Here is a 17697-nt window from a genome sequence, read left to right on the forward strand (position 1 = left end):
CGGAAGTCCCGCGGCCCTGCTTCCTCAAAGGCTTCCCCCACCCCCACGCGGAGGAGACTTGCTTCCGGCGCCGGGTGGGCGCCGGTTGAATTCCCGCTGCGCTCCGGGGTGGTGTCCCAGGAGCAGCGCTCTCCTGGACGCCGGCGCCGGAAGCTGGTACCGTGGCCGCGCCGGAAGACCCCTGGTCCGGGCGCGAGGCCCGTGCGGGGCCATGAACGGGACCGTGAACCCGCTGCTAGACCGCGAGGAACACTGCCTGCGACTTGGGGAGAGCTTCGAAAAGCGACCGCGAGCCTCCTTCCACACCATTCGCTGTAAGTCAGCTGTTCCTTTCGGCGCTCCAGCAGCCTCTTGTCAACCTCAGTTCCCGAAAGTACGGGGAACCTCCTGCCTATGTCAGCTCCCTTCTTTCTTACCCCAGGTTCTCTGGGACTTCGATTTTTTTCCCTTCTTCCCGCCCACCCCACTTCAAACTCACTCTTCCCAAACCAAACCCTTCGTCACTCCACCTCTTTTGCCTTATGGCCCCAAACGCTTCTTCCGAAGTTCATTGACCCCTTTCTCTTTCCATCGCCCCAGCCAGCTCTTCATCTATGCCAGACCTACCCCCTCTTTATTACCGAAAAACCTGACCCCACATTCAGACTCTAGTTCTTCCTGTAATCTGCCCCCACCCCCTTTCTGATGACCCCACCAGGGTTCTCCGTGTTTAAAGGAGTCTTCCTCTTTGCTCATGAGCCTCACCTATTCCCTCCTATTTCATTCTCTTTTCCCCCGTTTTCCTTAGCTTTCTTTTCTGGTCCTTCTTTGCTCTGGGTACCCTGAGACACTGCGCTTCCTTCCCTCTTGCAGCCAAAGAATCCGCATCCTCTCTGTACCCCTTCAGTCTTCTTCCTCCAGTCTCTGCATCTCCTTTGACTTGGATGTCTTTTGAGGTCACTTAAACTGCCCTGACTGACTAAGGACGAAGCCCCTTGTAGGTGAAGAATTAAATTAGAATTCGTGAGCCTGGAGTAAGTTAAAGCTTGATCTAGGTTTGGAAGCAGAAGAGAGCAGGTATAAAGAATGTCAAAACAGTCATTATGCTGGACCTTCCTTTTCTACGTGATTACAGACTCTGTTGAGGGAGGGCACTCCCACTCAGCGTCCTGGGTAAAGATTTGGCTTTTACTAATTAGCTGACTGAGCATCCTTCTATGATTCACAGACTCCCAGTTTCCTGTCTTTGTAGTGCTAACGCTAAGACGTGTTTTTGCCAAAGGAGCTAATAGATGTGACTCAACTCTTAGAGAGATGGCGTGTTGGATAATGAAGTTCCATCTTTGTGTGGTCACTTGCCCTGCCATTACATTGCTATGCTAACTACTGGCAGCAGATCAGCTCTTTCACACGGATATGGATAATGGAATGTGATAAGACCATCATTTCTTGAGCAGTTATACTAAGTTGATGTTTTAGTAAAGTGAAGGGCAATAGGGAATTTAAATGAGACACTTTACATATGCACCTGGCTTGCAGTTTGAGGCAGCCAGGTATTAAAATGGGGAAATTGGGCTTAAATTGCAATTCAGAAACACAGGCAGGATTAACCTTTGGAAATAAAGTTCAGCCCTGTACTCCCAACAGCTACAGGAGTATCTTTATTAAAGCTATGGAACTTGAGTGTGGCAAGTCGTAATTTTGACAGTTCCTACACAGAAAGGAATCAGCTTACATAATGCTGTGGCTTCATATTTCATGTAGGGTTTTACAATCACAGAATGTTATTAGTATGTTACTGCTTGTGATCTTACAGCAACCCCAACAAAGCACTGTATAATGGATAATAAGCATTGATTTTCATCTGTCACTCGGGAGAAGGGAGTATCTTTGCTTAATAAAATGGTGTATACATTCTAGCTTTTTTTTTCCTTCAAAATAATCCAGGTGGGGTGAGAGGAAAAGTACGCAGAGGTGTAGATGAAACAAGATTGCCCTCAGTTGGTAATGACCGAGGCTGGATAATGGTTATACATAGGAGTTTGTTACACTGTTCTCTTTTTTATTATATATGGGAAGTTTTCACAATGAAACAGTATTTAAAAATATTCTACGTTATTTGTATTTTCTATTTATTAGAATAGTAATTGTTAAATGTGAATGCCTAGAAAGCCCTTAGTATAAGTAACAGGGTGGATACTTTTTTCCCCCTCTTTTCCTGTAGATGATTTTAAACCAGCGTCTATAGATACTTCCTGTGAAGGAGAACTTCAGGTTGGCAAAGGAGATGAAGTCACAATTACACTGCCACATATCCCTGTAAGTTTATTCCATTGTTGTTTTTTAAAAATGTAGAATGACAGTGAATTCTCATGTTTTGTATCATTACTGTTTGGATTACCTGTTTAAAAATTCCTAATTTTCCGAGGTGTCAGCATAAGGAAAAAGGAAATTTAGGGTATGGGGTAGAATAGAATGCATACTTCCTAGGTGTTCGATTAAAAATGATGCTTTGTCATTTTCTCCAAGGTCCCATTTGCCATAAAGTAGACAGCGATCCTACCCAGACATCTGGCCTCTTTTTTAAACATGCATAGTTTTTCCCCAAGCATCTCCATAGAAAAAAAGCCATAGGTTCCATGCTGATAAACAGCCGTTACAGTTTAGGAGTGTGACGCTGCCAAGACAGGAGTTCAGGTGGGCAGGAGCAGGACTTACATCTTTCATATAGTATATGGCAAATAGTAAAATATAGGCTGATAGTTTCAGGCAAAAAGCAGAAGTTCAGAGCATTCAACTAATTGAGTGACAGTGAACCCAGTTAAAAGCTGAATTGAGAACTCTTGCGTAGAAGGGCTTTTGTAAGGTCTTGCCCAAGGCTGCACACTGATCATAAACCCCAAAGGATTAGACAAAATACTCTCAGTGAACATGCGTCATTGCATGTCACAGCCCTGTCCTGGCACACAGTGAGTTCTTGCCAACCTGTGGTAGAACGAAGAGGCACTGGACAAGGAGGCCTGGGAAGCTTCGTATTTTGGAAAAATTGCATGTCTGCTAGCTCAGACTGCTGTTTCGTCACTTGTTGCCTTTGGTGGGTTACATCATCTCCCTATAGACCTTACTTTCCCAAATGTAAAACGAAAGGGTCAGATAAATGGTCCCTAAGGTCTCTTCCTACTCTGAATTTTTACTGTATGAGCGAGGAGCCAAACAGTTTTTGATTCTATTCAAAGGATTAATCCTATATTTAGCAAATATTAATTGAGCACCTTCTGTGTGTATTACTAGACACTGATAATATAGTCTGGAAGAAAACAAGCACATTTCCTGCCCTTGTGGAGTTTATAATATGGAATTTAAGTACAAGAAAATGTAATGCTTATTTTAGGAAACTCCTTAGAGGAGGCTTCCCTAAGGAAGGGACCTTTGAGTAGATTTGCAGGTTGAATAATTGACAGAGAGGGAGGGGGCAGGTGTTACAGGCAGAAGCCTTGTTAAAGCCCTCAATGAAAAGTTGAGGATCTGACAGAATGCCAGCTGCCTCCTGCCTCCTGCCCTGCAGCCCACAGACCTTGGGGTGAGTGGTGCTGGTGAGGCTGAAGGACTAGATGGTTGCTTTAAAGGTGTAGTTATTGGACCTCAGAGCAGTGGAGTTGTGATCAAAGGGCCTAAGCAGGTGAGTGGCAGATGTGCTTGCTCTGAGCTGACCAGAATCACGAGCTGCCTTTCAAGATGCTCTGTCAGTTACTTGGCATGAGGGGGAAGCCCTGAACTCTCCAGTTACAAGGAAATGTTAGAGACCTCTCACTAGTTTTACTTCTCATAGTGAAAGCTCGATCACAAGTAGTGGTTAATTCATTTTCTCAGTTCACACTTCACTGTTATTTGTAACATTTCAAGTCCCTAGAACAGTATATGGAAATTTAAAATTTTATGTTACCTTTCTTGATTACTTAGAACCAGTTGTAGAGTCATAGGTTCTTTCTATATTATCATTTCCCTTTTCTTTATTTCTGCCTGGGAAACCAGGAGTTGTTTTTGGGTCTCTCTGATAAAATATTTGATTAGGTAGAGTCACCTTAAATTCAGTTTTGATATTCATAACTGGTGTGCTTAGTTTTGATAACTTTACACTATTTGTGCCATATAGGGGTCCACACCACCAATGACTGTGTTCAAAGGGAACAAGCGGCCTTACCAGAAAGACTGTGTGCTTATTATTAATCACGACACTGGTGAATATGTGCTGGAAAAGCTCAGTAGCAGTATTCAGGTCAAGAAGACAAGGTATGTGAATCACCAGACACAGCCTGATGGGACATTTGTATTATCCATTCAGTTATTTTATAAGATTGTGAGCGACTTGAGTACGCGGTGTCCTATTGATAATCTCAACAGCTCCGCCTGTGTTTTTTCAGACAAATCAGTCAAATATCTTTTTCTCAAATGTAGTAGAAAGAAAAAATGCTTTTAAGACCTGAAAAGTGAAAGCCATTGGGGAAAGGAGTGTACTTTATATGTAAATTATTCTGTTAATCTCATGATTTTTGAAACAGTGCCGCTTAAGGAATAAGATTTAATTTATAGACTTATAATTATGAAAGAGTAATTGAATAAAGCATATGGTTTATTAGAGTGAAAAAATTTTTTATTAGACCTATGGAGATCATTATTCTGTCAAAATAAAATTTTACCTATTTTTTAACTATTGTGCTCTTTAATATTTAATTCAATGGGCATTACATGTCTGATATGAAACCAATTAGATTTTATTTAAAGTCAAAATTCATTCTATAAATAGAAATAATCCTGTGGTTCTATTGTTACATGTGATACAGTAATTATAATATAGCAATTACATTTTTCAGTTTATGCTTCCTCAAGCCATTTTCTTCACTTCTTTCACAAAAAAATAAAGAGGAGCCACCATTTATTAAGGAGTTATTATATGCCGGAACAATGCTAGACACTTTAGGAATGATCTTTTCTCATCTATAGTAACTCTTAGAAAGGTGCTGCTGTTGTCCTTAAAACACACAGGCAGACATGGAGACTGAGGGTGATCGAGATGGTTAGCTGCCTGAGTCCGGTGCCCATGAGCTGCGGAGCACCTGTTCCTTTCTCGCAACTCAGCGTATTTGTGTTAATTGCCTCCACAACCAGGGACCGCTGTTACTTCTCCAGGAGCTGATGGCTGCAAGCGTTTCTCTTATTACGCAGTGTCATCTGTGGACCAGCGGCGTTTATACTTGGATGCTTGTTGGAAGTGCAGGATTTTGGGACCTAATAAGTGAATCTGCATTTTAATGAGATCCTCAGATGATTCGTATGCACACTAAAGTTTGAAAAGTGCTGGGCCAATCCACTTACAAAAGAAATTGTAAATGGATAGAATTTTCTCTGTTCAAAGTGAAGCACTTGGCTTGTCTACCAGCAAGGGCTGGTATGTGGCAAAATGAGCAAGCAGTAAATGGAGCCTGTAAAAGTTTACAAACTGGCCATATTTCAAAGACTAGTTTTATTTAGTAACTCATACACTTGTGATTATCCCTTTATGTTGCTTACAAGTCTAATTGTCGTATTTTATACTAATAAAATGGGTTCTCATAATCACATTGTGTTCTACATTTCTGTTTACTCTGCTCGTGCTACAAAATGTGAGCTTCATGAGAGTCTCTGTTACTCACCTCCCTGTGTCTGGCACCCATGCATATCTGGAATACAGTGGATGGTTGTCAAATGATTAGTTCATGTGATAAAATTTAAATATCAATATTCGCAGCAGTCTGAAAAGCATGGGGTTCTGCAGAGACTTCCAGGTGGTCAGTCACCTGGACAAATTTGACCATTGGTTTTGTCTGCCCAGTTTAATATCTGTGTCCTATTTCAGGGCTGAGGGAAGCAGTAAAATCCAAGCCCGGATGGAGCAGCAGCCCAGTCGTGCCCCACAGCCGTTACAGCCACCCCCGCCCCCACCATCTATGCCATTCAGAGCTCCAACGAAGCCTCCAGTTGGACCCAAAACTTCCCCCTTGAAAGATAACCCTTCACCTGAACCTCAGCTGGATGACATCAAAAGAGGTAGGGTGCATTTTCTGTAGGCATGGTAACTTCTTGGAGTAGTTCTGTGTTGATGTTTTTGTGGTGCTCACTAGGCTGCATGGCGATGCGATGGCGTGGCCATTCTCTGCCCTTCGGGAGGTGATGTGGGCGGGGGCCTTTCCCACTCGCCTCACTTGACAAGAGCAGTCTAGGCATGGCAACTGGGGTTGTGGCTTCCTTTGCATCTTCCTGCTTAGAGGCCCAGGATTTTTTTTTTTTAATGGTTTTACAGAAAGGACGGAAGAGAGAGACAGACATCAGTCTGTCATTCCACATATTTATGCATTCACTGGTTGCTTCTTGTACGTGCCCTGACCAGACATGGAATCCTTGGCGTATTGGGATAGTGCTCCGACCATCTGAACTACCGGGCAAGGCTAGAGGCCTAGGGTCTAAATAAGCAGAGTGGCTTGTTTAGCCACCTTCAAGGCTGCAGGAGAAGAAAATTCCAAGGTGCCAGGGGTGAAACACCAAGTGTGCCAATGTTAGCATAGTATTTAGGTTAGAGGGACATTTAAAATACGATGACCAGTGCCTTCCACTACCACACAGTTGGTGTACGTGAAAGTGACATGAGGACCAGTGGGATGGGCAGTGGCCTCAAAGAGAAGCTTGGTCAGGCCTCTTCAGTGCATACCTCAGAGAGAGAAGCTTGCCTTGCTTCCTCTCCTGCGCAGTGGATGGTTTTAGTTGCCCAGACTCTTAGGAAGTTGTGAGGGTAAGTGTTGTGTGTCACATTTGTAAAACTTTATGAAAAAAGTTAAATTGATATCAGTAGTCAGCAGGGAATGATAAAGAGCTGTCCTTTGGGAGTTTTCCTTTCCCCCTTACAGAAGTGCTCTTTGCACAGTGTGCAGTTGTTGAGCTGCTCAATTTTTTTTTCCCTCATGGATATTGGAATGCCATTTATGGACGTTTTCATTCTACCTGAACAAGAATTGGGGCATGAGTGGTTAGTTGTTCCTGTTATGTTTAAAGGAACCATACTTGTTTAAAGCCACGTGGTGTGTTTGGACAGGAAGATCTGTTACGTATTTTTGCTGTAGTCAGTGACATTGAAACTCAGGTTAAAGCACGTTCTTCGTGCTGGCGGTCAGGTAGACAAAGAGGGCAGAGGAGGAGTGGTGTTCCACCACATTTCCCTTACACTGCAGTTCCTCCTGCAGGCTTCCACGTGTTCGTGGGACAGGAAAACTGGAAAACGCCCTGACGCTGTCTGCCGGACTTTTCATTTTCCCAGAATGTCTTAGAGAATTCACTGACTTCCAGTTGGGTCTCCCTGCTGCTAGTCAGAGGCAGATCCAAAATGAGCATTCAGACCTTCCAATCCCTAGTCAGATATTTTCAATCCCTTAGCATAATATTGCTCTTCTCTTATTTGGTGTTTACTCTTATAGCTCACTATTTTCTTAGTAGATGAAGACAAAATACACCTAAATCATTTCTTACACTGAAGTCATTGTGTTGAAGCAGTTCGGTTTTGGTTATTTGGGATGAATTTAATGTTTTTATTGTCTCTGGAGACAAGTTAGGTGTTTTTGTTTGCCGGTTTTGGTTCCTTGTACATTTCTAAGGAACTGAGAAGCAGGAGTTTGTTATTCCCCATTGCTGTTGGTTTTGCCAGTTTGGTATTTACAGAAGGCTCAGCGGGCTGGCTTGAGAATGGTTGCTGTGCTGACCCGTGTTGTGCCATCTTATTCCAGAGCTGAGGGCTGAAGTCGACATTATTGAACAGATGAGCAGCAGCAGTGGGAGCAGCTCCTCTGACTCGGAGAGCTCCTCAGGCAGCGAGGACGACAGCTCCAGCAGCGGCGGTGAGGACAACGGCCCCGCGTCGCCTCCACAGCCGTCACACCAGCAGCCCTATGGCAGCAGGCCAGCCCTGGCCAACGGAACCAGCCGGCCGCAGGGAAGCAACCAGCTCATGAACACACTCAGTAAGTGCACCGTCCCTTCTCTGGCTGGGAGGGGCGGCGTGCCAGGCCAGAGATGCAGCTTCTGTTTATCTCAGATGAGAACCTGTAAACCTGAAGACAGTTAAAGCATAAGAAAGGATCCTGACGAAGATAATTTTGAGCAGAAAGAAATAAATTTTCAAGCAGTTAAAAAAAGGAAGCACGCAACTGAAAAATGTTTTTCTCTTTTCCCCACTGGCACAAATTAGGTTTAATGAATTCTGGAAAATGCTGAAACATGAACAGCCAGACTCTTTATTTTTGCAAATATCACCCTTTCGGGATGCTGCCTGCCACATAGTGTCCCCTGCTCCAGGTCTTTCTCCAGTCCCGAGAATCCTGGGTCTCCAGACTGTGCTGTTGGATATATTTGGAGACCAGGCAGCCTTTGTCAACAGGGAAAGGAAAGCACATTGTGATGTCTGGCTGGCTTTCAGTGCAGTTGATGCTGAAGTAAAACAGGAGAGTGATAACAGATCCTTTGTTTCAGAGTTGGGGAGAGTGCTCTGCATTCTTCCCTCTCCAGAGTCCTTATGAATGCTCTCCCCTGGTATGACTTCCTTTGAGGGGGTCAGAAGGTCTGGAGGCAACAGTGGAAAAGCTAACCTAGTGAGCCCTACTGCTGTGGACTAGGCAGAGAGAATTCTCAACCTCAGCACTGTAGGCATTGTGTACCAGATAAATCTTTGCTGTGATGGGTGTCTAAGGGCATCCTGGCTTCTGCCCACCAGATTCCAGAAGCACTTCCTCTTCTCCCCTAGTTCTGTCAACCAAAAACATTTCAAGACACTTTGCCCTTGGGTGGGAGGGGTACAAAATCATCCCACTGGAGAACCACTATACTTTTTCGACCTGAATAAGCTCAACACGATTATGATATCGGTTAAGGATACTGTCTACTGTCCCATTATATGGGCCCAGATTCTGGATCTCACGGTGTACTTCGGTGCTCTTCTCCATTGGCTAGGGATTGTAAGTTTCACACTGGGAGTTTGGTATTCATGGGGGAATAATACCCAAAGGCTGCTGTGCCTGTAACTTAGTTCTTCATCTTGCCCAGTCAATGCGAAAGTATTCTTTTCTCTCAGAACGAAGGAGGAAAAAACGGTACAGTGGGCGTCACTGTGGCACTACTCACCAGTGCCTTAAACTCCTTGTAGCTCTTTATGTCTCCGGGTACCTTCTGTCCCGCAGCTCTCGAATGGCCAAACCTTAATCTGTGCACGGCAGTATGCACAATAAAGTGTTAGAATTGCTTAAACCAGGATCGTCTGTCAGAACCCACTTATAAATCCTAAAGTCACACTAAATAGCACAAATTTGTTAAACCCTGATGTAAAGATATTTAAGATACTCAACAATTCATTTTTAAAACTCATCACATTTTAACAAAAATAATTTTGTGAAAAATAAGTCTCCCAAATCAAATATTTAGTAAGAAGAGTAACATTGCTTTAAAATTTTGTAAATCTCTTTAATGTCTGGCTTAGCAGAAAGATGGATCCTTACACATGCTTTCTGCGTTCAGCCCATTGCCATCAGTTGTTCAACTTGAAGCACATGAAGGAAATCTGGCATCACACACGCATATGGTCAGAAAAGGAAGTACTTCAGGCTTGGACCCTCCGGAGAGGGTCTCGGGGACCCCAGGGTCCTCAGAGCAAATGTTGAGAAGAACTGCTTTAGAGATTAGCAATCTGGAAATAACAGAAGTTTACTTTGGTGAAATCCTGGATTACAGTTGTTCATATGGAAAATACAATGATTAATAAACCAAAATACAAGAATAAACTATTTCATGTACTCACAACTGTAAGTCTAGTTTTGCCCACCCCTTTATTTTTTTACGATTTATTAACACATTTCTTGTTTATTTTTTATTTTATTAACACATTTAAAAGCTATCGAGACGACTCCTCCCCTGGTCTACCCAGGAAGCAGCATTATTTTGCAGATGCCAAAAATAGCATTTCTTTCCAAACAGTGACCGGCCCGTTTTGTCACGGAGCCGAGTCAGTCTTCTCTGCTGCCAGACTGGATTGGCCTAGTTTCCCTGCAGTGACAGCCAAGGCAGTCAGCCAGAGAATTGCGGGAAAGTTGTTTTTAAATCGTGTACTTTTGGTTTGAGTATTTGTGGGTTTGTTTGTTTCTTTAATAGGAAATGACTTGCAGTTGAGTGAATCTGGGAGCGACAGTGATGACTAGAGCTGGGCCTTTCGGATCGGCTCTCTGGTGCACAGACCTGCTGCGAGACCAGGCTGCTTTGCGTGGAGTCCGTTGCCAAGAGGAAAACGTCGTGGATCAGTGACTGTAATAGGAGTTTGAGGCTCTGCAGTTCTTGGATATTCAAGTCTTTAACTTAGTGGTGATGGGTGATTTTTTTCATGTAATTTTCGAACAATCTCAAGTTTCAAAGTTTAAGTAGATCTATAGAAAAACTAACAGAATTATCTTTCTGTTTGGTTAACACTGTTAATGAAAAAACAGACAGATGTGCCCTGGTCTGGGTACTCGAAGGCCGCATCTTCACCAGGCCAGTGATTTCCATTGTACACCCCAGGCTGACCAAGTGGTGAAGTGAGAGACGGTCTTTGAGGGGCAGGAGAGAGGGGGAAGCCTCAGACTGCAGCGTAGAAATACGTTGAAACCACTTTAAAGTGTGGAAACGAAGTTGGAAGGAAGTTCCGTCTGAACTAGCCTGACAAGCCTGTGTAGAGACAGACTTCGGGGGGGGGTCCTCAAGTGTCAGCTGGTAGGACCCTGGAGCCCCGGCAGTTCAGCCCCCTCGTTGACAAACAAGGGAAGGGAAGCACACAGCTGGTTTAGCGTCCTGCATCCAGTCCAGGCTTTCCCCACCGCTCCCTTCCTGGAGTCTCACTCACTGGAACCAAAGGTTCTTACGGGCGAGGCTGACAGATGTGCATAGGAACTTTTATTGCATTCTTAAAGATACAAGTATTGGGTGCTTGTAGCTCAGATTCAGATCCAGACAGTCCTGAAATACATACAAAGACTGGTGTAGCAGGTCAGACCGCTGCTCACACACAACTCCCTGGACCTGGGACTGTGTTCCACGTGGGTCCATGCCGCGTGCCCTTCCTTCATCGCATGCTAGTGGGGAGGCAGGAGTGGAAGGGAGGTTCAGCGAGGAAACCTTTCTAAACGAACCAGCAGCAGGTTTTCCAGAACCAGAATATAAATAGGAGTTCTGCAATATGAAATGAGCACATTCTTTTGATCTTTATGTTTATGCTTTTGTACCACTGTTTGTGCCTGACTCCCAGACCGATTTGTAGTTTTATATAAAGTTAGAAGAAAGTCACAAGATTGCCTTCATAGGTGTGCAGTTTAGAAATGGATCTGTTGTTGCAGGAAACTGGTCACCAGTAAATGTTTCATATTGAGTGACTGTCCCAGAATTAGTTTCTGGGTAAATTAGAATGTCCCATAATTAGTTTGTGACCAATTGTCCCATTTCTGTAGTTTGAATATGTCCTGAGAAATTTCCATCTACTTTAGTTAGTGGGTATCAGGAACATTAAGTATGATTTTCCTTCCAGGGGTCCCTATACTCAGATGGCCTCACCTTCCTCAGCTAGTGGAGGGTCGCAGTCTGGACCTGGAAAGGAAGTAGGTGATGCAAGGTGGTGCTTTGGTTAGAGTTGAGCCTTACAGAGTCACCTGTGTTAACTGCATAGTGACCCCAGGAGCTGGAGATGGGGACCAGCAGCCACTGTCCAGCAGCCAGGTGCGCACCACTCTACCACATGTGGGCAGTGGGGACGCACTTGAACCCTGTGCTGGGTGCACAGCCCATCACGAGGTGTCAGTGGGTTTAGTGGCATGTGGGAACTTACTGATAATTGATCATTGCTTTATAATTCCTTAGTGATAACAGCTCAGGGAGGGTGAAGGTCATGACTGAGAAACATGTATTGTTACTGGATATAGGAATGTTTCACTGCTCTTAACTTGCTCAAGTTTGGGCAGGTTTCAGGAACTTGAACTAAAACCCTATTTAAGCCTCTTTATTTTTCTCCCAAAATCTTCACATACATAGAACTGTGGTTTGGGCACAACAGGTAAAGGGGTTTGTTTCTGTAGGAAATGCTTGTGTGTGGCCCTGGGTTTGGCGACTCAGGCTCTCTCAGCCTCAGACTCTGCCGTCATCCATCCTCCCCACCCCGCACGGTGTCCTCCAGCACGGCTCCGGTTTGGCTCTTTGCACAAAGCCTCCGGTGGTTCTCTCCCCTGCACACCCCAGCTTTACCCACCGGAGTAAGGGATCTTTTCGGAAATCGAGAATTTGGCCTTACAGACTGCTGTTCACTCACTCCGGCCAAACGGGCCTCGCTCTTCCTGCCTCTGTGCCTTCTCAGTCCCCTCCTCTGGCCGCCAGATCTCACCCCTGGGGCACCATCTCCTACGGGGCCCACGGTCAGGCTCGTCCTCTGCTCTTTTCTGCCGGCTGCGGTGAGGTGTGTGCATGCTGACTCCTTGCTTGGGCTCTGGTTATGTGAACTCCTTACAGCAGAGACTTACTCTCACCTCTCCCCCTGGGATGTCCGCAGGATAGACAGTCGAAGCTGGTGGGGAGGAGCCAGAGAACCAGCCCGAGGAGTAGAGGGGGTAGACATAGAGAAAACATTCCGGGCATTTGGAGATAGCTGAAAACCGTGGGTGTTGACTTTCGTTATTTTGAAGTCTCCTAACTCAGTTCAAATTACCTTTTCTCTGTTCTGTATGTCTACCACACTGGGGTCATTAGGCAAGGTGTGAAGACTTCGGTCTCAGTGACCTGAGGAGCCATGCAAGCCGCAGTAAAAACACGATTTGGGAAAACGCAACGTGAACAGACCAGAGATGTGTAATGATGCCACTCATTAACTGTTTTATTTCTGTAGCAGGATCACATTTCCTACTTGTGGTATTACTATGTATGTGCTTCAGTAGGGGGGAAACTTGAAAATTCCAGAATCCTTACTTCCCTATTAGAGAGGCTGGTTAAGTAGGATATGTGTGGGTGTGTGTATGTGTGATGTATTTATTACATTATCTTGAGAGAGTAATACTATGATATGTGGATATATATTAGGTACAGCCAAGTTGGATGTTTCCATTTGGCAAGGAAGGTAGGATTTCTGAAACTCAGGCCTCAACCAGTACATTGGAAGAAAGACCAATTGAAGATTTTTGAAACGTGTTTTCGTTGTTCCTGTTATTTCTGTCTTGGGTTCGTTGTCTCATTCTTCAGTGATTTTTAAATGATTTTAAAAGTTTATTTTGCTTAATTATGAAGTAGATGTGCATGTTTACATTTATGTAAAATGTTTGCTGTGTAAAGTTTTTTTTGGTTTACCCTCTTAAAAGAGCACTATATTTAAGTAAAAATGAAGGTCAGCAATATACTTCTGTCTTGGTGGGTTTTATTTTCTTCCTAGAAATCATGAAAAATGTAGGCGTCCTTTAAGAACCCTTTGTGCTTAACCTTGATTATCTAAATTGATTCCTCAGTTTGGTGTTATGCTAATCAGGACATATGTACCTCAGTTTTAAAAAGACTATGAGTGCCAAACTACAGGATGACTTTCATAAGCCGCATGGTATCTGAGGCCATTTTACTGGGTCCAGAAAGGCAGGCTTAGCTTTGGGTTTGAGAAAAAGGCAAGGGTTCAACCGAATCCCTAGACATATCCTAGTCCTTCTAGCTCACCAGGTCCCTTCACCCGGAATGCGCTGCCACACACACCCCGCCGGCCCTCAGTGGCCCTTGACGGCTGGCAGTGCCCCGCCTCCTGCGTCCATTCCACTCCTCTGGTCAGCAGTGCCCATGTCTGTCTTGTGGGCTGGCTCCCCCGAAAGACTCTAAACTCCTGGGTGCGCCCTGACCGTATTCCTTTTTAACTGTGGTGTCTTTCACCTAAAGGGTGCTCAGTAAATCTGGATCGAATACAATTACACATCAGAACATCCAGGCCAGGAATCCTCTGCTGCTTATTCTGTGATTGGTGGAAATAGGAGCGAGACCTGAACCAGGTCTCGGTGGGAGAGTGGCATGGCACACTCATCACCTACGCACTGGCTGCTCAGTTACCTGTGCGCTACAATGACATGTGATGAGCCCTCCGAAACTCAGTGGCTTAAAATAAGCATTTATTTTGCTCACAAGTCTGGATTGGCCATTTAGACTCGGTGCAGCTCGACAGTTCTGGTCTTGACTGGGCTGCTTCCTGGACCTGACAGGTGCCGCTCATCTAGGATGGCCGTGGCCGAGCAACGGGAACTCAGGCCCGTTGGCGCTGTGTGTCTTACCCACTAGCAGCCCAGCCTGAGCATGTCGTCATGGCAAAGGCAGAGGTGCTGGAGTGACAGGGAACAATCGCCTCTGTCACAATTGCTAACATGTCATCGGCCAAAGCAAGTCACAGGGCCAAGTTCAGAGTCAAGGGGTGGGAGGAATCGCAAAGTACCCTGGGAACGTATGGATACAGGGAGGTATGAGACTTAGGGAAACTATCGCAGTCCACCTCCCTCCACATGCCCCCTGTCTCCATCCTGGCTGAGAACCCTGGGCCGCAGAATCACTGAGGAGGCCCCTCCTAGCTCTGGCTTTTCTCACCAGATACAAATCCCAGTGGGAGTTAAGACCTTTGTATTCACGGCTCCTGCAGGGGGCACCAAACCCAAACCAGTGGCTTCTGTAGGCTTGGCACTTCCCTCTACTCATTGCCTCCTCCCTGTTCTAACCTAAAACAGTATTCGGGTTGTCTATTACTAAGTAACAGAGTACCCCAAAACTTAGTAGCTGAAAACAACTACCATTTTATCTCATGGAATCTGTTGGTTAGTCATTAGGACGGAACTTGGCTGGGAAATTCTGCTCTTTATGGCTTCAACTAAGGTCACTCAGTGGTCCTCAGCTGGCACATGGGCAGGCCTAGAGAGTCCAGGCCGGCATCACTCACATGTCTGGCACCACAGTGGGGATGGCTGGAAGCAGGCTCATTTGGGACCATCAACCAAAGGGCTTACGCAGCCTCTACAGCATGGGGGTCTCGGGAAAGTTGGCTTGATGGCTGCCTTCCCCCAGAATGAGTGTTCTGAGAAGCTAGTTGTACAGCCTTTTATGACCTAGCCTGGGCAGTATTCTAGATATCAAAGTAGTCAGAAGCCCACCTAGGTTCCAGAAGAGGGGACACAGGCCCCACCCATTTAATGGAAGCATACTAAAAAACCACCCACCCCAAGTGCCCACCTTTCCTCCCTGTGTGTTTGGTCTAGTCTTCTGCAATTATTCTCAGATGAGCCATATCCCTGGAGCGGTGGCTCTAAAGAGTGTGGTCCCTGGTTCACCAGCATCCCCTGGGACCTTGTGAGGAATCTGAATTCTCAGGCCCCACCCAGACCTACTGAATCAGAAACTCTAGGGCACAGGTGGCAAACACAGGCCCTCGGGCCAAATCCGGCCTCCACCTTGTTTTATCCAGCCCAGCTCCTTGTTTCTACCCAGTGACAGTGCCAAGCTCCTTGCCCCTAGTTAAGGGGTAGTTACATTTATACAGTCCTGACATTATATTTGCTCCTTTGAAGGCAACCATGAGGCTGATACGGCTCTGGAGAAAATGAGTTTGACGCCCCTGAGACCCAGTAATGTTTTAACAAGCCCTTCGGGTCACTCCAATGACCCTTGAGAACCACTGCTTTGGGACAAAAATCCCTTGGTGAGCTTCAAGTGATGCCCCGCAGCCACAGTGCCTGCTTTCAACTTCCCATCTGGGGCTTGGATGGAGCGTGACCTGGGGCAGGGCATGTAGCAGAGTGTGGTTCATGGATCGGAACATCAAAGACAAAATTCATCATTGACCTTGAAGAAACTGCAGGGACCCAAGTAACCAGACATGAAATTCACTTGAGATACTAGTGTTTCTACAGAATTTCCGTGTTACAGTCCCAGGACCCCTTTCATATTCCTCTAAAGCCCAGAGGTCAGAGGAAATCACCAATTTCTCCCTTTAGTAAGTTGTCTTGATTGACTCTAAAAGTCAGCTGTCTGGGGCGGAAGAGAACTCGGGTGAATCCCCAGAGAAAAAGCCCCTCTGATAAAGGCAATGTGAGTTCTTTCCCTCTACTTCTCGAGGTAGGGGTGGCTGAGGTGGGGCGGGGAGCCTTTAACCCATTACTCTTGTGTGATTTACAGCCCTCTCAGATGGCTACAGGTGCAGATGAGGGAGAATAAAGACACCCCTGGCGCTTCCAGTGCCTACAATGAGCTTTGTTCGTGTCGAACAATTCCCTCAGTGAATCACCCAGGTCCTTGAGCTGATCATAATGTCACAAATGGAAGATCTGAGTTTCACTTGCAATTTGAGTTGGTTCACTCAGCATAGCATGAAGGATGGGGCAGACAGCTCACGTAACAGTCACCGGGCCATAGGTACGACCCTTAATCATGACATTTGGAGATTCTTAAGCAATTTGACCCCCATGTGCCCTTCCTGCCCCCATTAGAGTGACGGATGACCGATGTGTGTGTCCCGAGATGCTCAGCAACTACCGTTTTCCCAAGCACTGCTTTCTAAGTACTAGTTACCAAGCTTCCTTCCAAGACCTTACTTTGCCTACAAATCTGTCACTCAAACAGCTCTGTCAGCTCAAACCTGCTCCCCACACTTCCCTGGTTACGGTAGGAGCTTCTGGACTGGCCTAGAGAATCCCAGCCACAGGCGGACCTTGAGGTCAGTAGAGCAGAGCCGGCGCCTCTGCGACTGGTGAAAGTGCAAAGATACACTAGTGCAGACTGAGGGCGTGTGCCTGGCTGTGCCCTGCATTCCGCAGGCTGTGCACGGCGCAGACACTGCAAAGCCTGCTGCAAAGCGGTCAGCAACCTTTCTCCCAAGGTCACTGCAGCAGCTCCAAGTGTCACTCCTTTGAATGACTACTGCTTTCTTCCTGATGACATCCCCATCCTCCCTTTGTTACTCCTGCCACCAGAACAGAAATCTCTGCGAGACGTGTGACCAGAACCATGAGTTGTCGAAACTTTGCAGCGTGCAAGTTTGTCGGTAAGAATGGGCCATTCCTCCGGAGCCTGGAGGACTCACTCTGACGCAGAAGCAGGTTTGAATTCCTCCCTCAGTGCAGGATTTCCGATAGGGGTTTTCAGGTAGAACATTCCATGCTTTTAACTTTATGGTTTTTTTGTAAATGAATCAGGACCTGGGTCCACTTCCCGGGCCAGGCTTGAAGTCGACCTTTACACACAGCCCGAGTTGCTTCGTGCCTGTCCCAACAGCCCACTTACATCTGACGTTCACCCCAACCCTCCCCAAATCCTATCGTTAGGATTTCTTGGCTTGAGGAAGGGCCCCGTTCGTTGTCCTCTGGTGTCAGATGTCCCTACTGTAAGTCAGTAAACCTAATGTGGTCTGCGGGTTCATCCCAGGTGGTAGTTACCGGACGGGCTGCAGTGCAGCCGGGTTTCAGAACCACTGCTTTCCCCACTGCTTCGCAGCCAAGGCTGGGCTGCAAACCGTTGCCCAAAATGAACGCACGTAACCAGCTTCAAGGGGGAAAACAAATACCCCCAGCTCCCACAGAGGGGCCTGGGACTGCCTGAGCCACTAAATAACAATGACCCAGGTAAAATCCAGCACTTCCT

The 17697-nt window shown here is 45.9% G+C and overlaps 1 protein-coding gene across 1 annotated transcript; it reads left to right on the forward strand.

Annotated features, from left to right (window-relative positions):
* The first annotated feature begins 5 nt into the window (after positions 1 to 5).
* Positions 6 to 13445, forward strand: EAF1 (ELL associated factor 1). Its single transcript, XM_037143937.2, has 6 exons — positions 6 to 314; positions 2204 to 2298; positions 4133 to 4269; positions 5873 to 6063; positions 7788 to 8021; positions 10198 to 13445. Exons 1-6 carry the CDS (start codon positions 212 to 214, stop codon positions 10242 to 10244), a joined length of 807 nt encoding a protein of 268 aa, XP_036999832.2. The 5' UTR covers positions 6 to 211; the 3' UTR covers positions 10245 to 13445.
* The last annotated feature ends 4252 nt before the right edge of the window (positions 13446 to 17697 follow it).

Source organism: Artibeus jamaicensis, unplaced genomic scaffold, assembly GCF_021234435.1.
Source record: "Artibeus jamaicensis isolate MK-2021 breed Jamaican fruit bat unplaced genomic scaffold, CSHL_Jam_final contig_519, whole genome shotgun sequence".
NCBI classification, from domain to species: Eukaryota; Metazoa; Chordata; class Mammalia; order Chiroptera; family Phyllostomidae; genus Artibeus; species Artibeus jamaicensis.